Here is a 19,680-nt window from a genome sequence, read left to right as displayed (position 1 = left end):
AACAATACGCTTGACATTCACTCCACTAGTTTAGCACACAAGTCTTAATTTCATCATCGTACACCACACTTGTAAAGCACATTGTAATTTTTTCTTTTTTAGTGCAAATCAACGTTTCTGGAAAATATATCATGAGCTTTCAGTTGGATTTAGGTCTGGTGAGTTACCAGGCCAATCAAGCAGTTTCAATTTATTTTCTCCGATAAAAGTCTGGACCAATTTCAATATAAACTAACCGTCCAATTTCATTTGTTGTAAAAAAACCCTAAACATCTGTTTAGAAGGGTGTTAAAGTCTGTTGGATTCGATCTCGGCGCAGAGGTTTACCTTCATATCGTCTAATAACACTTGGTTGATATCTATGAGCTAGAAATTGTTTCTTCTTTGGTTTTCTAGCTCTCCATAAGCTTTTTCCGCACAGTTGAGGTACTCACTTCAACACTACAATCCAGTAAATTCCTTCGTAACACAGTACTAGTTTGCTATGTTTCGAATTAGTTCTTGGAGTTGTTTTCCATAGGAGCCACTATTTTCATTCATTTTTGAATACAATGGTCGAAATCTTTGAACATTTTTAAAATTCTCAATTTTCCTACACCAACTTCGATAGTTATATTTCTAATAGTGAGACATGTGTTCATTAAGGGAAATTATTTTAGCACGATTTTTAGGAGAAATATTGATATTAAATTATAGCTTAAGGTGGATTTATAAACTTATAAACTGACGCACTCGTTGTGTGTTTATGAGATATGGAGACCCAATACAAAAGAAATAATAGCTTGTTGAAAGTTGCTTGGTATTTTCAAACGCCAAAATGGAAAGTTTCTTTTCACAATATCCAAAAACTAATACAGTTCTTCGAAAAATCCTTATTTTTTTGTTTTATAAAATGCAGAGAATGATGTCGATACCAATTTTTTCGTTGGAAAAAATAGTGAAAATCTCACTTTATCTGAAAAAATCGTTGCCACTCTTCCATTTTCTAATAATACGTTTTCAATGTTTGATTAGTTTGAAGTACTTATTTTTGAAAAAAATTGAGGTACTTTAGTACTTTAGCGAAAAACCGCCTTATCTCCAAAAGAATTCTAAAACTATTAACGATACAAAATGCTTTTTGGAAGTACTTGATTTCTGCAAAAAACTATGTCAGTTTTGGAAATAACCAAAATCAAATTTTTTAAGAAATTAGGACATTTATATTAATATATTAATCAATACATATACACATACACATAAAAAGATGAAATTTGAATCTTTTATAAAGGTTACTACTAGAAAAACTGCCGTTAAGCTATCTGTTAAGATTGCTTATTTACAAGAGCAGTGGTCGTTGGGGACTAAAAGGATAAACTCGGTTGATTTGAGGTGTTTCAATATAGAAAAAGAATTGCAGCCCATTAAAACTCCAGATCAACCTACCCCTGAAGAGTTACTAAGAATGATTTTTTGTGGTTGCAAAAAAGTGCAGTTTAGCGTATCGTTGCTGGTACAAAATAATGGAGATAACTGCCACAGTACTGTTCCAATTATGGACCAAGAGGAAGACAAGTGAGGAGAAATATTAATGATTTATATTTATTTTTTGTAATTAAAATTATCTATATTAATTTTGTATAATCATATTACATTTAAAGATAATTTCAATCGTTCATACATCCATATTTAGAATTTGAAATTTTTTAGTAGTGGTAGTTTTCACCCTTAAGAAATCAAAAGCATTCCCGGGTATAGAGTTAACTTTAAAATAGAGGGTAAGTAGAACATAGACTAAATTTTCATACTATTGTGTTTCCCGGTTTCTAAATAACAATTTAGATTAAATTTCTTAATGATAACCATCATCGGGTGGTTTTTAGGGGTCAAAACTGGACGTTAATTTGACGTATTTATTATTCTTTCGATTGAGGGGTTAATAACATGTTTATTATTATTATTTTCCAATGACTTCTGTTATAAGGGGTGGCAATAAAAAGCTAAAACTGATTAATGGTTAATAAATTATATTTGATATTGACAATTGACGTTCATTGAACTCATATTAAGATGATTTCTATTAATGCTCCAATCTGATTTTTTTTTCGAACAGGGGTAGTTTTTATCGCTAAAAAAGTCTTGGCATCGGATAGATTTCAAAATAGACGATGATTAGAACCTAAGCCAAATTTTTATACAAATCGGTGTCACAACCTTCAATTTATCAAGAGATTCTTCAAATTATTGTTGTATCTAATAGCTTTTAAGGCCGCTTGACATACAACGTGCAATGCAATGAAAGACGCATTATTTCTTGATCAAAAGCATGCGTAAATGAAGTTCATCTGATTTGCAAGCTGCAATTTTAGAGAGAAATAAGATTATAATCTGCTGATGTTACGTTTTATTTTGGTTGGGAATTTTTTATATGTTTCTTCATTCATTCTCAACTGATTTTTCTGTTTCCTCATCGAATTCTCCAGCTAAACTGTCCATCGGATTCCAAAAATAAAGGTAGCAGTAGATATAATTATTGGCAGTGATGCTCTGACCACTTTTATTTTGCTTACTTTACCTAATTTTGTTATTTTCATTTTCAAACTGCCCACAAAATCTTACATAAAGTTTGAGGCTAGGAAATTTTTTACTTCTACTTATGGAATTTTGATTAGTGGCAACCATGATGCAATGGCAAGCAAAATTCAATATTTGTCTATGTAATATTTTGATCTTGCAAGGAATTGCATGCAATCTCTTGCATGCGGCATTTATATTGTATATTCCTTCTTCATAGTGCTTTCATTATCTTGTAGTTCATGTTATTGACAATTTTATTGAAATACATGTTTATCTTTTAATTTCAAACGATTTCTATACTTTTTATAATACCATTTTTCAATGAAATTGTACCTAAGAATATTAATACAAAAGAGAGAAATGCTGTGCCCTAGAATTTCTTTTCGAGCTGCAAATGATTGATTCTTTTTGTTAAAATTTTTCCAGATTACATTCTATTTTTTATATCTTATTCTTCTCACGAAAATCTACTTCATTAATTATAGAAATCTGAACAGCTAAAGGATCGTTACAAAGACGGATCGCAAATTGAAGATATAACCTTTCTCCAAATATATATTTTCTGACATTATGATAAAAATTGTATATAAATTAATAAAGTGTTTGTCTTTTCGATATTGCTCTGTTTTATTCTTCCGCATTAAATGTTTTGGTTCTTATTATTCGTTTATTTAAATTATAAAGGTTTCTTACAATTTTTTAATTGATTATACAAATAAATAGAGAAAAGTTTTTTGGGTGTTTTACGAACATTTTCCACTATCTGGAGTATATATTCACAAAATCATAAGCAATGCAATCAGAAAGCAAATATTCTGGGCGAGTCACGTATTTAAACGGTTTCTAGTAGCAAACGTTATTTTTCAAATCAATTACGGCTAGCATTCAAAATTATTTCCAGTCGTGTATGATGTTACAAAAGTAGTGGAACGTCTTATATTTGATTCTATTTTTATATGGCTAATTTTTAATAATCTCTTTCGTATCTAGGTTTTGCCGCTCTTTAGATATATCATTTTTTGCAGAAATGAAGAGCTGGCGTTAAGTTTAATCCATTAAGATTAATCCATTTTATTTGAACAAGTGAAGTTTAATACATTCTCTAAACATAGTTGTTCCAGTATTTCATAATCAGCTGTTCAAATATTGAATTATACTTTGACCTAAGTCAAACATCAATTACTTCTTACTACAAATATGAAGGCCGTTTTTTTTCAACCTCCGATCGCTCCGTGCAGACGCCACGCGGATATAAGAAAGCGGACATGGCTGTAGGGTAACTGAGAAGTTCTCGTATTACACACGTCGTCATTGTTGACATTCAGGCGTCAGTCGGCGTTGTGCTTCAGCCACGTAAACATGTTCGCCATTATTGATGCTCGCGCCAAGTCTGAATTGCGAAGTGTAATTTGTTTTCTTCAGGCTGAAGGCCATAGTGCTGCTGAAATCCATCAGAGAATGAGTCGTGTTTATGGGGAAAGCTTCATGAGTGATAATGTTGTGCGTGAATGGTGTCGAAAGTTTAAAGATGGCCGTAACGATGTGCATTATGAAGGGGGCCAAGGACGCAAATCTTTCGTTTCAGATAACCTGGTTCAACGAGTTGACAGAATGGTTAAAGAAAACCGCAGATTCACAATTACTGCTTTGTCTACAGAATTTCCAGTAGTTTCAGCGTCTGTTTTGTACTCTATTGTTACTGAACGGTTAAGCTACTTTCTTTGAAGAGGTTGCTGAAAAGCTTGCCCACAGATATGACAATCTCTTCAGGGATTATGTTGAAAAGTAACTGTAAGTGTACCAATCTTTTGGTATTGAAATTATTGTTATATATGAACTTGTCTTTCATTTATAGCCTATCGGAGGTTGAAAAAAAAACGGCGCTCGTAGAGCTCCCACTATATTTTCAGTGCATTGATTAGCACTTTTTAGTTCTCTATCATGGTGCAAGAGGATCCCTTATTTTCATCTCTAGCCATTACGAAGTTATAAGCACGACTATTGTATTATGTACCCATTATATTTCTGATTGCTCGACCTTAATCATACCCATCAATCATGCTTTCTAGATTTAGCTATATTATATCGTTTTGCTATAAAAATCGGTTTTTATAATTTTAGAATGTGAAACACTACTAAATATATTCTTAATTTAGTTTTGCATAATCAAAAAATATTTTAAAAAGTAAATTTTCCTAAACCAGGCTAGAACCCGTGACCTGCAGTTTTAATGCACCTAGCATTAACACTGACCTATCAGAGACATTGAATGTGTTTGTCTCATACGTGTTTCTCAACTTACTATGGTATTTTAAATAATTTATAGATTGAAGTACCTTTTGAAGCAGTATAAATTTGACTCGAATATTATTGTATATTCCTTTTTCTCAGTGTTTTAATATTTTCTGTAGAAAATGACTTTTCTTCAACACCACCAAAAATTAGAGGAGCCTCATCAAATTTATTACCGGAAAAGTCAAGGAAACCGAAATTTCCAAAGCATTTTCCGGCCGAGCGGGAAATTTTGGAATTTTTTTTTCATGGTATTATGACTTCGCACATTGAAATGAAAAAGTTGAGTGACAAAGTTTTTAATTATCTATCACATACAGTCTGAAAGTAGATAGTTTAAGGAGGTTTTTAAGAAATTTCAGCCCTTTGGAAATTTCAGATAGCTTTTGATAATTTGAAAAATAGTTGAAGAATACGCTATTAAATTTTTATAAAGAAATATGGATTTTTCGCTTAGATGTCGCGAGTTCAACGCAAAAAACGATGACTCAATGTTTATCGAACATTCGATTTTGATAAGGTTCTTCCAAATTTAATTAGAAACAAACATCATATTCGGATTCAGTGCCCTCTAAAACGTATAAATCGACCATTATTAGCCATTAGTACAAATCTGCTGGGTGGTGGTTGCCGCACGCCTACTCTCATTCCCGCAAAAAGATCGAATATCTTAAGAACGGCAGAGCCTAGGTACATTGAACCTCATTTTGTATCTGTAAATCGAAAATGTAATCAAATACAGGGCGTTCCATTCAAAATATCGTATGATTGATTTATTTAACTACTTTTGGAACAAATATATCACATCCTGTAAAGGGAGTCTGCAATTTGAAAACTTTAAAGTTCAGATACAACAACTATATACAATATTATTGTAGGTAGAATATGAATATGAAAATACTAATTTTTTTCCAAAATAAAAATAATAAAATTCATTCCAAATGACATACTTTCTCTGTATATAACGGAATACATATATTTACTTAATTACCTGAATTATGTCCCCATGATTTTGTCCATTGGCAGTAAATGTGAGGTGGCATAGAAATGGAAGTCGCGGATCGGTGAGTTTCAGCACTCTTAGATCGTAAGTTTTTCCAACGTCTCCATAATATGTACGGTTACACACTGAAAAACCAAAAAATCGATATATCACCCGAAATGGTTTTTATTACTAGTTAAAAGGGCTTCGAATTTTCAATATAATAAAGTTAAATCACTGTAACAAATATTTTATTTTTTCTAACTCTACATGGAAAATAATAAGGATTTCGATCCGGTGATCCAAATGACATAACAAAATTCATTATTTTTCCGGAAAAAGGAAAGATCTGACAACAATGTAAATACCATCATAATACCGGCCGTATTATTGGAGGATAACCAACCTCACATCCTGTCCACACTGATGACTTAAATTAATCTTTATTTATTTAGATTTAGAAAATGAGTGAAAAATATAAGAAATTTATTTTTTCTATTAGTGGATCTATTGAGACATCCTGTTAATCAGAATTTTATTTATCACTCGAAAGATGAAAATATTTATTCGACCCCTAGATTGACCTACGTTATTTGTATCAAAATTTACTCGACTTATTTATGGAACATTAATCAAAATGAGACATGACAGAATCTTAGTTGTAATCGTTTCACTAGTGACTGTTATACAAGAGGTTTCCAGTGATTTGCTGTTCAGAAAGGGCTCCTACAAGTCACACAGAAAGGGCAATAAAGTGGTAATAAACGACGTCCCGCATATTGATAATGGGATCTTTCCAGATACGGAATATTTGAAAGTTAAAGCCAAGATACCTGTACTTAAATTTGGTAGCGTTCAAAAATTCCAAAATTTGAGAAATATTCATTTAGACGGGTGTGAGATAACCGATATAATACCAGGAGCTTTTCAAAATGTTCCTAACTTGAACGTGATAGCGTTGAATGACAATCAATTAAAAGGGATAAAAACTGGAGTTTTTAATAATTTGAACGTAACTTCACTATATTTACATAGAAATGATATTGCTTTTATAGAAACAGAAGCTTTCGATAACATTACCAGTTTGGAACAAATTAAGTTGAACGCAAATTCTATATCTTATTGGGATAATAACTGGTTTAAAAACACACCGCGGTTGGCAACAATATTCTTCAGAAGAAATTTATTGAGAAGTTTGCCTAGTAAAGCATTCAAGAATCTTGTAGCTATCCCATCATCGATTGAGAAGCAGAAAAAAATCAACATATACCTGAGTAAAAATTCAATTTCCTCAATACCAGTCGATGCTTTTTTTGGACTGTCTCATTGCAGCCAAATTTGGTTGGACAGGAATGAAATCAGTGAGATACATGAAGATGTTTTTTCTCAGATGCAGTATATGGAAGTGTTATTTTTATCTAGTAATTTTTTGACTACTATACCCAAGAATCTATTGAGGAATGTTAAAAATGAGTTAGTATCTTTGGATCTGGCGCATAATAGCAATATAACCTGCTTAGATTACGAGATCGTTGTCAAAGCTAAAATAACGAACCTCGAGAAGATACACAAACTAGATTGTAATTGTATCAAGAAGTTAAAAGAAAGAATCCTTGAAGATGGCAATAATAATGAAATTCTTAGTGGTTGTTGATATGTAGGTATACAATTTTGAAAATATATTAAAAAAATATTGAATTGGTTTTTTGATTTAAGACTCGTGATCCATGACTATTATAGAATATAAAAGTGATGAAATCAACGATGTGATAGTTCTTATTTAAATATATAGTGAAGGGCTGTATTATTGAATGAAATAATTATCCTGGAGGTAATCTGAAAGCAAGGCAAGTTGAAATTTGGGTAGCTGTTTAAGTACGTAGAAAGCGACATAATTCCACTATTAGGAAGCTGGGCAGTGGTAATTTTTCCTATAGCAATCCGGAAAATATGTCAATTTAACCATTAATTATAATGCGATGACCAGCATTTCTACTTTAGGTTTAAATGAAAGATTTTAACATAGTAAAAACGGAAAAACTATTATTTTTTCAGACCAGCCAAACATATCGATTTTACGACGGTTGAGTTGGTGATAATCAGTAGTTTGATTTTTATTGTTTTGCTTACTTAAAACCTGGGAAAGCAAATAGTAACATTACCGGACAAAATTAATGGGGAGCTTAAGCAGGGGAGTGTAATTGGTGACTACCAGCAACTAAATTTTTAGTTTTGTCTAATGATATAGAAATAGATCTTTGGACTACACACCAAAAGGCTGCCCAAGTTATTGCTTTAATCGAAAATTGACTTGGTGAACGAGCTGTTGGTAGACAATTGGATATTATCCGCGGTATGAGGAGACTAAATCCTTTAATAGGCGATCTGAAAAAGGCAGAAGGCGATTTAGAACCGGTCATGATGACCGCTTTATTGTGTTAACAACAAGAATTCGTCTTATTAATGCCGTTTAAGTGCAACTATAGATCAGTGAGGTGCGAGGAGTGACTATTAGTCAGTGGAAAGTAAGACCTAACCTGGTCTAAAACTTATACCATCTCATCGGTAAGCACGCATGCGTTTTAACCAAATCGTTCTGTTCTCAGATAAAGCCAGTAGCGACTTAAGAAAGAAAGTGGACCGAAGACCAAAAGAGCGATTTGAAGATTCCTGATTTGAAGAGCGGTGTGTGAGAGATGTAACTATCAATTTAAGAGGGTTTATGGTAAAGATCACATTTTCTCGTTGAAGAATGTTAATGTATTATGTAAATTTAATGTGTTTCTATAAATAATATGTACAATAATAGATGTAGAGTGATCATGTGTAATTATTTCTTCCTCTCATTATTTGTAATCCATTATTTTCACTAGCTACTAACATGTAATTACTGCATACTTCCTTATATTTATTTCAAATGTTCGTTGTGCTATGTACCATTTTTAATTAGTGTGCTTCGCTATATCAATAACTGCCACATGTTTTTATTTGCCAAACATCTTCTGTGATTTGTTTGACATAATTTTATTCACTTTCTTAGTCGACGAAAATTTTTCTTCTTTTTTATTTTTCTAGTTATTTTGAAAGATTTTTGGAAATTATCATCTTTCTACTCATTTTCTATGTCAATAACTTTCCTAATATAAACCAGATCAATCATCTGATATTCTACAAAAATGTGATAGTCGAATGGAATAATTTTTAAAATGTGTAATACACATATATGTTAATACAAACCTGTGCAGAATGGTGGTTCATCCGATACATCACCGCAGTCATCATTTCCGTCACAGTATCCATTTAAACGTATACATCTACCATTTCTACATGGAAATTCACTTATTCTACAAGCTGGTCCTAGGCTAATTTCGTGAAGGTGTATAAGAAAAATCACCATTATACAAAACCACGACGACATTCTAAAAAAGAAAAAAGTTTTTTTGATCATTATAAGAATAAAGTGTCTATTGGGATTTTAAACGAAAAATATATTATTAAAAATCTTTATAACTCACGAGCGTTAACTATTAAGAGGTTTCCAGAAACTCGAGTGACATAAAATACTTTTAAGACACATTTATAACTTTGATGATAAATTAATATAGCGCACAATTCTAATAGTTTGAATTTTAATTATACAGTATTTTACAGAATGAAAGTATTTCAATGTAAATGATGGTTCCACTTGATTTCCATTCCAATCTTTGAGTACCTTCATTAGAATCGAAATGGTTAGGCTGGATCCACACTATAAAGTTGATTACGGTTCGTTCCCGGTCCGGTCTCGGTCTGGTGAAATCCAATAATAAAAATCACATTAGACAATCTGACTTTGTAGACGATTTAGTCTTGAATCGTCAATAATCGAAGTAGGATGTAATTGGCTCTTAAATAAGTTGCTGTTCGTTAATTTCGCTGAAACTCTAGAAGAAATGAACCGATTTGGCTAATTTTGGTCTTGAATTATTTGTGGAAGTCTAGAGAAGGTTTAAAATGTGAATGGATATGAAAATGCACGGAATTAAATAAGAACAACAATTTTGTTTATCATTAATGTTTTGACACAAATTAAATTTCTGAATGCAATTATCATATTTGTCATTTGGCAACCAACTAATATGTCGATCCATCCACTATGTCGAACGGTACCTCAGACGAAGAGTGCATCCTTCTATCTTTGTGAGTGACGATTACCGCTACGTGTGCGAGAATTTACTTTACTTCGGTGATCCTTTGTGAAAGTGACATGTCAAGTTATGTGCTCGTTTTTTGTTGATCTTTTATGATAGAGACACTTTACTGCTGAGTGCGCGAGAACTTTTCTCAATTTTATTCATTACAATTTACGATGCCGCAGTCGATCGAATGTGCGAAGAGCTACCTCACGTTCTAACCATATACTGATAACCAGAGAGAGACAGATCAAGAAAATAGTCGTATTGCTATATCAGAATTGAGTTCTTTAGTGAGTGGAAATGAAGTTGATAAGCTTAGATGGCAGACTCAAAAGAAGAGCATGTTTTCCCAGATATAGCGCAATAGTTCAAAAATCATAATTGGCTGGGTGAACGAGCAATATTAGTAGCGAAAAATAAAAATGTCGAGGTTCTTAATGCGACCATTCAGAATTTTCATCCAGGACAGTTTGTTTCCTTCAAATCAATCGAGTTTTTAAATTCCATTATTCCAACGGCTTTGCTATACGACTTTAAACGTTTACAATTTCCGGTACGTCTGGCTTTTGCAATGACCATAAATGAATCGCAAGGCCAGTCGTTGGAAGATGGCGGAATCAACTTAGACTCCCTGTTTCGCGCATGGACAATTATATGTTGCGTATTCGCGTGTTGGAAAATCGTCATCTTTGTTTATTTACGCACCACGAAACAAAACAAATAATATAGTTTATAAGAAAGCTTTAAATTGACTAACAGACTGTACATAACTGTGTGTGTCTGTCAATATCAAATTTAAACCTTTTAAATAGCCAATATTTCAGGAAAACTGTTTTATAAGTGAACATAATCATGTGTAATTAATCGAAAATAATAATGAATCTTCATTCATACCGAGCATTTTTTTGTTTAATAGAAAAATGATTCCTTTTGTGATTGAAGAATAAACTGTTATATCTCTTATTATTCATGAAGAAGATAATAATTCATTAGAAATTTAATAAAATCTTTGAAATGTATGTTAAGACATTTGAGGCAATTGTATCTTCGGGTAATAGATGACTCCATGGGAAACAAAAGAGCATTCATACTATCGATACATTTTGTGACAATTTCTTCAAAATTGATCGCGACTGGAATGAGATTCAAGCGGAACTTGACTTTTAATAATATTTTACCAGATCGAGACCGGACCGTAATCGACCTTATAGTGTAGATCCCGCCTTATTGTGGTAGTACAAACTATTTAGGAAATTTTCCAAATAATGTAAAATAAATTCAATTATCAGAAAACCTCATAGAAAAAATATCAAAGTGAATTTCCCACATGAATGGTTAATGTTCTAGTTGGGGAGTAGAAAAGTCTCGTTGAATAACCTCGAGGGCTTCAAGCTTTTAATGTGCCGATTAATCAATTCCGAGCGTCTTTTAGTCGGATACGGACATCCAGGAAACCTGAGATCCATTAGGCCATTGAGATTTTCACAAAACTGTACATTTTCATTTTAAATTAATGTTACAGGATTTATTAAAACTTCTGTTCAAATTTAAACGAGTTTGAAATTATATATTTGAAATGAAATAAAAACCATGTAAGGCAGAGGTGGTTAATTTGGATTAAACAAATAAGATTTCGCTTTGACTGGGCCCCAAATATATCAATATTCAATCATTTAAATTACTCTTCTTCCGCTAGCAATGCACTTATTCCACGATGGATGGAATTATTTCCGTTTCTTTCGGAATAGCATTCATTTGTTTTGTCATAGCTTTTTCAATATCAGAATTTGTGATCACTTTTCGTGGAGAGCTTGGAGTCACTTATTATTAAATCTGCTGAGTAAGGTAAATGTGCAAAAATAGGCAGACTCTTTGCGACCAAAAGCTTTCTACTGGTGATATCGCGTATTGTCATAATACACAAGAAAACCATTGACCCCTTCTAAAGCCTTTTTGGTAAATGTGAAAAATTAGAGTACAATAGTAGCTACCACTGAAATAGTATACTGGAGTTGATTAGAAGAAGAAATAACGATGTGATTTTAAACACGGTAAAATTGAAATTTAACATTTGTATATCTTTATGCGTATTAATTCATAACTCCTCATTATTAGTATGGATTTTTCCATCAGGAAATAAACAATATACATTCATAACATATTTCAATTATCAATTTGTTAGCAAATGAAATTTAATAAATGGAAAATGTTCATGTTACATTTATATATTTACGACAAACGTCCATTATTACAGAATGATCCGACTTAAATAGATAACGTTTTAAAAAACTTCCCTTTGATCTATTCAATGTACTAAGCTGATGAGAAACAATTGTGAATTGTCTTTGATCTGTGTTAGTTGACCGCAATGCAATAATTGTAGTAGCGACATTCCTCAGATATTTAGATTACGATGTTTCAGTGAACATTTTGCTTAAGGATGTATATCTCACAAGTAGATTGTTTGAGAGAGGGTTGATTCTAGGAATAATTAACGGTAACTAGAAGTATTAGAAATATTGATTGAGAGTAAACAAAATACCTTTTCATAAAGAAAGACTAAGAAATAATAGTTGATTCCATGATGCTTTTTACCATATGAAACTCATCTATTAGATGTAATATAAATATAAAACTATTAGTAGCAGGAGATAACCCAAGATCAAGCTTTGATAGAGCAGGTCCTTACATTGAGTATTTTGTGTGCGGTAAATAAATACCACAATAACATTCTGTTCGTTTGTTAACATACGTAGTGCTGCTCACGAGCTTTTGGCCTCATATAGTAAATAGACCACGTTCCTAAAAATATTTATGCATGCATCAGTAACAAGTTTCAACAAGCTTTACACAAAATGTCTCAAATTGAGTTTCGCGCTGTTATAAAATTTTGACTAATGAAGAATTACCACCAAACACAAATCCAAAACAGAATGAAGACTGTTTACGGTGACTTGTATCCATAATTCTAAACATTAAAAATTGGTCAAAGTTGTTTTGCTGGGGACGAGAATCATTTGAAGATGATCTGTGATGTTGACTACACCAGAAAACGTCAGTTTTTAAATATAACTTGCAAAGTGCAAAGTGGGTGCCTCAAATTCTCAGCGCAGTGCAGAAGCAGCGACGAGTGGAAAGTGATTTAAAGAGTATTGCCGAGAGGACCAATGAAGTGTAATTCGATCAATCGTAAGAGGTGGTGAAACTATGCTTTTTTACTATGATCCGACCTCCAAAAGAGATTCCATGGAGTAGCGTCGAAGAGAAGAGCCGTGACAAAAACAGCAAACGTCACTGAAAGCACCAGAAAACAAATGTCTACAATATTTTGGAACTGCGAAGGTATCCTTTTTATTGGATTCGAGAAATTAAATACCACCATGAACGCGGCATATTACTCTCACTTACCAAGGCAATTGCGTCAAAAAATTATCGAAAAGAGGCGCGGCAAAATCAGCAAAGGTGTGCGCTTGCTTCATGACAATGCTCCAGTCCGTATACTTTGCTTTCTAAGGCTAATTTATACGAGAGTGTCTTCACAGAGATTGAGCAACCACCATATAGTCCTCATTTGGCCACTTCCGACTATTTTTTGTTTGCAAAGCAGAAGGTCGAATATTTAACAGGAATGATGGAATTAAACAGACGGTATATGCACATTTTGATGCATTGTATTTTTATATTGGAATAGAAGCTTTAGTTGGACGATCTGAAACATATGTGGAAATAATCACATTTTTTTTCATTGATTTCCTTTCTATGTATAGATTTTTATTTACTCCACATATATTCAAAATATGTTCAGTATTTACAGCTGTGTTGTATTCTATGTTGCAAGCGCTCTTGTTTTTTGATGTTCATTTACCAACCCTACACTCCATTTTAATCGGCAATGTTTTCCAAATAATATCATCAAAATTAGGACATTGAACATTTACTTGTTATTTATTGATAAAATGCGTATTGATGTGAATGGCATGTGACTGTCAAATCGATGGGAATGAAAAAGCTGTCTGTCGAGTAAAATCAGATACGCAGAATCCAGTAGATGATTGCCATTCACACACATGGAGATAGTTCAAGGAGACATAGATGATTGTAGTATAATGGCCAGCTCAAATCTATTAAACCAGAAGTAACAAAATGGATGTATCACTTCAAATTGAAAAGATCTGAAAAGTGATATTTGTACAATCAGAATTGGCTATACTAAACCTAGATGTCTTCACTACAAACAGAAGCTCCAAATCCATATCTTTGAATGTGAACACCTCTAAATTTATTTAATACTATGGGGAATCAAACCTGATTTGACAAATAATGTGACCAATCAAGGGAAAATAAATAAACCATTGACCTACTTAAAAACTATTTGCATAAATTATTGTATCTAATCGTACATCTTATTATCTGTGTGATCAATACTACGAAAATTAGGAAAAATAAGCAGATTTCAAATTGATATGTTTTTTTTAAGATAAGTATCTAATGTAGTATCATATTCTTTAATGTTTGTTTCCGTACAGTTTGCCTTTATATTTTTACATTTTAAAAAAAATTTTGGTGACCTTCACCTAACCTAAAAACTAGAACCGTGAGCTGGGGTTTTCAAAAATATCACAATGTACAATTTTATGTAATAAACTTATGTGCAACAATATTGAACATTGCAATTATGACGATGTTTATTAAGGATAATGAGCTTTTGTTGTTGTTATTGAATAATTCTATTCTATTAAAACAGAAATTTTTATTTCTTTACCTTGAAAATGAATAACTGTCATTGTCTATCATATTATTTGAAGCAAGTCTTCGAAAGAATGCATTTTATGAAAAAGTTGAGAAATTCTGTCGAATTGGTTTGATGACTATTTACTTTATAAATAAGCACATTCTATTCAAAAATACGTCTATGGATATCAGCAAATGACAATCATTATTGATACTCTTGTGAAAAACTTTGAAAGACATTTATTCGAAAATACATGACATACAATAATGAAACACAATTTTTTGCAACCAATGTGAGAAATTATAGAAAAAATCAAGGTTCAAAAAAAACAATTGAACCGTTATCGGTATTATTATTTATTAGTCGTTTCTGTCATATTTGAAAAGTCAATATGTGAGTAAAATTTCTTGTACAATTTTGAAATTATAGTAATATTATGGGTTCACGTTCTAAGTCTAGAGGCAGTTGTACGCGTCTACTTCCAAGACAGTACTGCGGTCTTTTTGGTAAGAAGAAAAAATCTAGGAAAAGTCGAAGCAGAAGTAGTCGATCGAGAAAAAGTCGATCCAGAAGAAGTAGATGTGGAAGAAGTCGTTCTCGAAGTCGATCACGACGAAGATCCCGAAAGAGATCGCGAAAAAGTCGTTCTAGGAAAGGACGATGTGGTAAGAGTCGCTCAAGAAGACGAAGTTCTCGAAGAAGATCAGGAAGAAGTAAAAAGAGGATGAGATGTAGTAGACCAGGTCCCAAAACTAATAACCCTTTCCTGAACTTTATGCGAGTATTCAGACGAAAATATTGTGGTAAACCAATGTCTGAATTAGCTATAGAAGGTGCTAAATGTTGGTGTCAAATGACTCCCGACCAAAAAAGGAGATTTTATAGAGAAGCTTGTTCAAAAATTAAAAAGAAAAGATCCAGATCCAAATCAAGATCAAAATCAAGGAAAAGTAGACGATGTGGAGGAAGAAGTCGTAAAAGTAAACGACGTAAAAGTAGACGTCCGAAAAGAAGCAAAAAAGGTAGCCGCTGTCTTTAAGATAAGAATGTGAACTAGAGAAATTTTGGACGAAATTTATCCACTTTTGTTTTTGTTTTTCTTTATCTATAATATTATTTATTTATGATATATTATAAACATATGGAAAGTTCCGAATGTCTCATTATTCACAATTTCTTTACAGCTTTTCAAAACAATTATTTGGTCAAAATATTGAAAATACAATATGAATTGGAGCTTATAATTATTTTACTAATATGATAAATCTGCTACTACATATCTTGTTTTGTACAATATATATTGTGGTTTTTATAAAAACAAATTTAGATCTTTCCGTGTACCGTGTACACATAAATGCTCAATAACCCTTGGAGCAATATGAAAAGAGAGTATACAATTTCTAGGTGTAACCACTATTAGTTAATGGTTTTTAACAAATGATTACTGCTAGGAACACAAGAACGAGAAAGGCGAAATGTGAACTTATTCGCTAAAAGTAGATCCAATTGAAGCATTGTTTCTGAAGTCGAAAGGGATTAGTAGATATAACATGTTTAAAGTGAGTTCACCACAATATGCATCCAATAACTAATCAATCTACGTTCGTCGTAGTTCGAGTTTTTGAACCATAACCATCTTGTACGGATGGATGTGCAGTTTCTCGTGGAGAATAAGACGCACAGTACGATCAGCCAAATATAATAACGGATTCATGTTAGCTGGGAGAATGGTCGAGAGGCTGCAAGATACATCAAGGTTTCAGAGACCTGAGCCACAAACCTCTTTCCTACTACTATCATATGCACTTTTGTGCGATAACCGGTTCACATTAACAAAAGACTTATTTTGATAAAGATACATCTTGACTTCACAAAAGAGAGTTGCTAACTGGACACAGCTGTGTCTAGAAATTTTCGTATTAACTGAAAATTCAATGCATATTATTATTGAATATTATTTTTTAGCAAATTTTCAAGGTAATATTGGGTTGTACATTTGAGCTGATAGTATAATCAGTATGACAGGTGTAATTATTATTAAAATGTTTGTGGATATGTGAATAGGGAGATCCATTAGTTGGGTCTACTTTAATAACTATCCATGATTCCAAATGATAATGATATAGATGGATGCTTATTAACACCAATTTGATACTGAATATCACTGTAAAACAAGTTTGTTACAAATTTCAACCAGTTGTTGGTGAAAACAAAACTAATTTCACAAATTATTTGTATTGGATCTATTTGGTAGAATTGCTTGACTTGTTTGACTAGAACCAGAATTGCGGAGTGTGTTCGGAACTAATACTTAGTTGAATAATTCCCATGCTAAGGTTGTCCAGCTAGAGACCTTTAAGATAATTTTCTCTATTTTGGGTACCTGGCTCTTGAGTTTATATTAATTATTGCAAAAGGGGTTTGTGATGACGGCTACTGTTATCCAGCCTTAGACTTTTTTCGTTATTCATGGTTCCAAATGATGTTGATATAGATGGATGCTTATTAACACCAATTTGATACTAAATATCACTATAAAACAAGTTTGTTACAAATTTCAACCAGTTGTTGGTGAAAACAACACTAATTTCACAAATTATTTCTATTGGATCTATTTGGTAGAATTGCTTGACTTGTTTGACTAGAACCAGAATTGCGGAGTGTGTTCGGAACTAATACTTAGTTGAATAATTCCCATGCTAAGGTTGTCCAGCTAGAGACCTTTGAGATAATTTTCTCTATTTTGGGTACCTGGCTCTTGAGTTTATATTAATTATTGCAAAAGGGGTTTGTGATGACGGCTACTGTTATCCAGCCTTAGACTTTTTTCGTTATTCATGGTTCCAAATGATGTTGATATAGATGGATGCTTATTAACACCAATTTGATACTGAATATCACTGTAAAACAAGTTTGTTACAAATTTCAACCAGTTGTTGGTGAAAACAAAACTAATTTCACAAATTATTTCTATTGGATCTATTTGGTAGAATTGCTTGACTTGTTTGACTAGAACCAGAATTGCGGAGTGTGTTCGGAACTAATACTTAGTTGAATAATTCCCATGCTAAGGTTGTCCAGCTAGAGACCTTTAAGATAATTTTCTCTATTTTGGGTACCTGGCTCTTGAGTTTATATTAATTATTGCAAAAGGGGTTTGTGATGACGGCTACTGTTATCCAGCCTTAGACTTTTTTCGTTATTCATGGTTCCAAATGATGTTGATATAGATGGATGCTTATTAACACCAATTTGATACTAAATATCACTATAAAACAAGTTTGTTACAAATTTCAACCAGTTGTTGGTGAAAACAAAACTAATTTCACAAATTATTTGTATTGGATCTATTTGGTAGAATTTCTTGACTTGTTTGACTAGAACCAGAATTGCGGAGTGTGTTCGGAACTAATACTTAGTTGAATAATTCCCATGCTAAGGTTGTCTAGCTAGAGACCTTTAAGATAATTTTCTCTATTTTGGGTACCTGGCTCTTGAGTTTATATTAATTATTGCAAAGGGGTTTGTGATGACGGCTACTGTTATCCAGCTTTAGACTTTTCTCGCTATCCATGATTCCAAATGATATTGATATAGATAGATGCTTATTAACACCAGTTTGATACAAAATACCTCTATAAAACAAGTTTGTTACAAATACCAGTTAATGGCAAAAACAAAATTAATTTGACAAATTATTTGTATTGGATCTATTTAGTAGAATTGCTTGACTTGGTTGACTATAACCAAAATTGCGGAATGCAGCTTCCAAAAGAACAATTTGTGTTAGAAACTAATACTTGGTTGAACAATGCCCACGCTAAGGTTGTCCAGCTACAGACCTTTAGGATAATTTGCTCTATTTTGGATAACTGGCTCTTGAGTTTATATTAATTATTGCAAAGGGGTTTGTGATGACCGCTACTGTTATCCAGCTTTAGATTTTTCTCGTCCTTTCTTAGAAGGAAGTCTTATTATAACCGACGGAAGGTCGAGTTCACAACTCACCTCATATACATTTTTTTAAATTCTATGCGAACGGAATAGTACCACCCAAAAAATTTGCCACATATTTAAACACTTTTTAATTGAGCAATTGGTTATTCGTAATAAATAAATAGTAGAAGATATTAATGTGGTTTATGATCAAAAACTTTAATTATTGCTTTTGAAAATAACATTTATATCTCCTGTTTTGTTATAAAAAAATTAGTCATCAAAATATTTTTATCTCCAATTTTCCATTCATTCAACCTATAACTGCCGTTTCCAATCCAACTTACATGATTATTTTTGAAGTTCGCTCAAAAATGATGAATGGTTTCCTATAATTGGCTGGATAAGCATAAAAAAATTGTTGTGACTACTCTTTTTACACCCTTTGTAGAATGCGAGACTTGTGGTTATTATATTCACATTCCCAGCGGGTTGGAGTAAAAAACTGGGGATTTCAGGCTAGCAATTATTACACTTCTGTTTCAAAACCTAATTTACCGAAAAATTTATCACGAGAGGTATCAAATCACAGCCGGGTAAGCGAATTAAAGGCTGGAATGGATTACTCCTCGCTATATTTTAGACCGCAACTCGCAGTGATAGTCAATTTCAAACAATAATTATTTTTCTAATTTCATAAATGTATATTTACAGCACATTCGTAGATATAACTACGTCGACATTTCAATTTTGGGGGATTAAACTGGGAAAACGAGGTACAGACCCAATAACTTTCATATATTCATGAGATTTAAGTAAAGATCCCAATCATTAGTTGTACAAAATTATATATTTAGAGTTTGTGGCTAGAAACAAATTGAATAGTTCAATATTCACCATTTTTAATAGAAACTTGTACCTCTCGATTTTCGATTAAACAAATAATCTTGTAACATCTAGACAAAATCTTACATTTTTGGTCATTTATATTGACTTTGTGCTAAATA

At 32.4% G+C, this 19,680-nt stretch overlaps 2 protein-coding genes across 2 annotated transcripts in view; one reads left to right on the top strand and one right to left on the bottom strand.

Moving 5' to 3' along the window:
• The window catches only part of LOC130444466 (uncharacterized), a 177,508-nt gene that overhangs the window by 8,438 nt on the left and 149,390 nt on the right, over nt 1-19,680 (bottom strand). The window contains exons 3-4 of the mRNA XM_056779591.1: nt 9,068-9,249; nt 5,840-5,976 (exon numbers count right to left, since the gene is read on the bottom strand). Of these exons, the coding sequence (XP_056635569.1) occupies nt 5,840-5,976; nt 9,068-9,248 (318 nt within the window). The 5' untranslated portion in view covers nt 9,249. The remainder of the gene's footprint in view (nt 1-5,839; nt 5,977-9,067; nt 9,250-19,680) is intronic.
• Nucleotides 15,462-15,776, top strand: LOC130444412 (protamine-like). Its single transcript, XM_056779533.1, has one exon. The coding sequence runs from the start codon at nt 15,462-15,464 to the stop codon at nt 15,774-15,776; it is 315 nt and encodes a 104-aa protein (XP_056635511.1).

The sequence above is a fragment of the Diorhabda sublineata genome, chromosome 5 (assembly GCF_026230105.1).
Source record: "Diorhabda sublineata isolate icDioSubl1.1 chromosome 5, icDioSubl1.1, whole genome shotgun sequence".
In the NCBI taxonomy this organism is placed as follows: domain Eukaryota; kingdom Metazoa; phylum Arthropoda; class Insecta; order Coleoptera; family Chrysomelidae; genus Diorhabda; species Diorhabda sublineata.
Note: the sequence above shows the minus strand (reverse complement) of the source record. Positions and strands in the feature narration are given on the sequence as shown.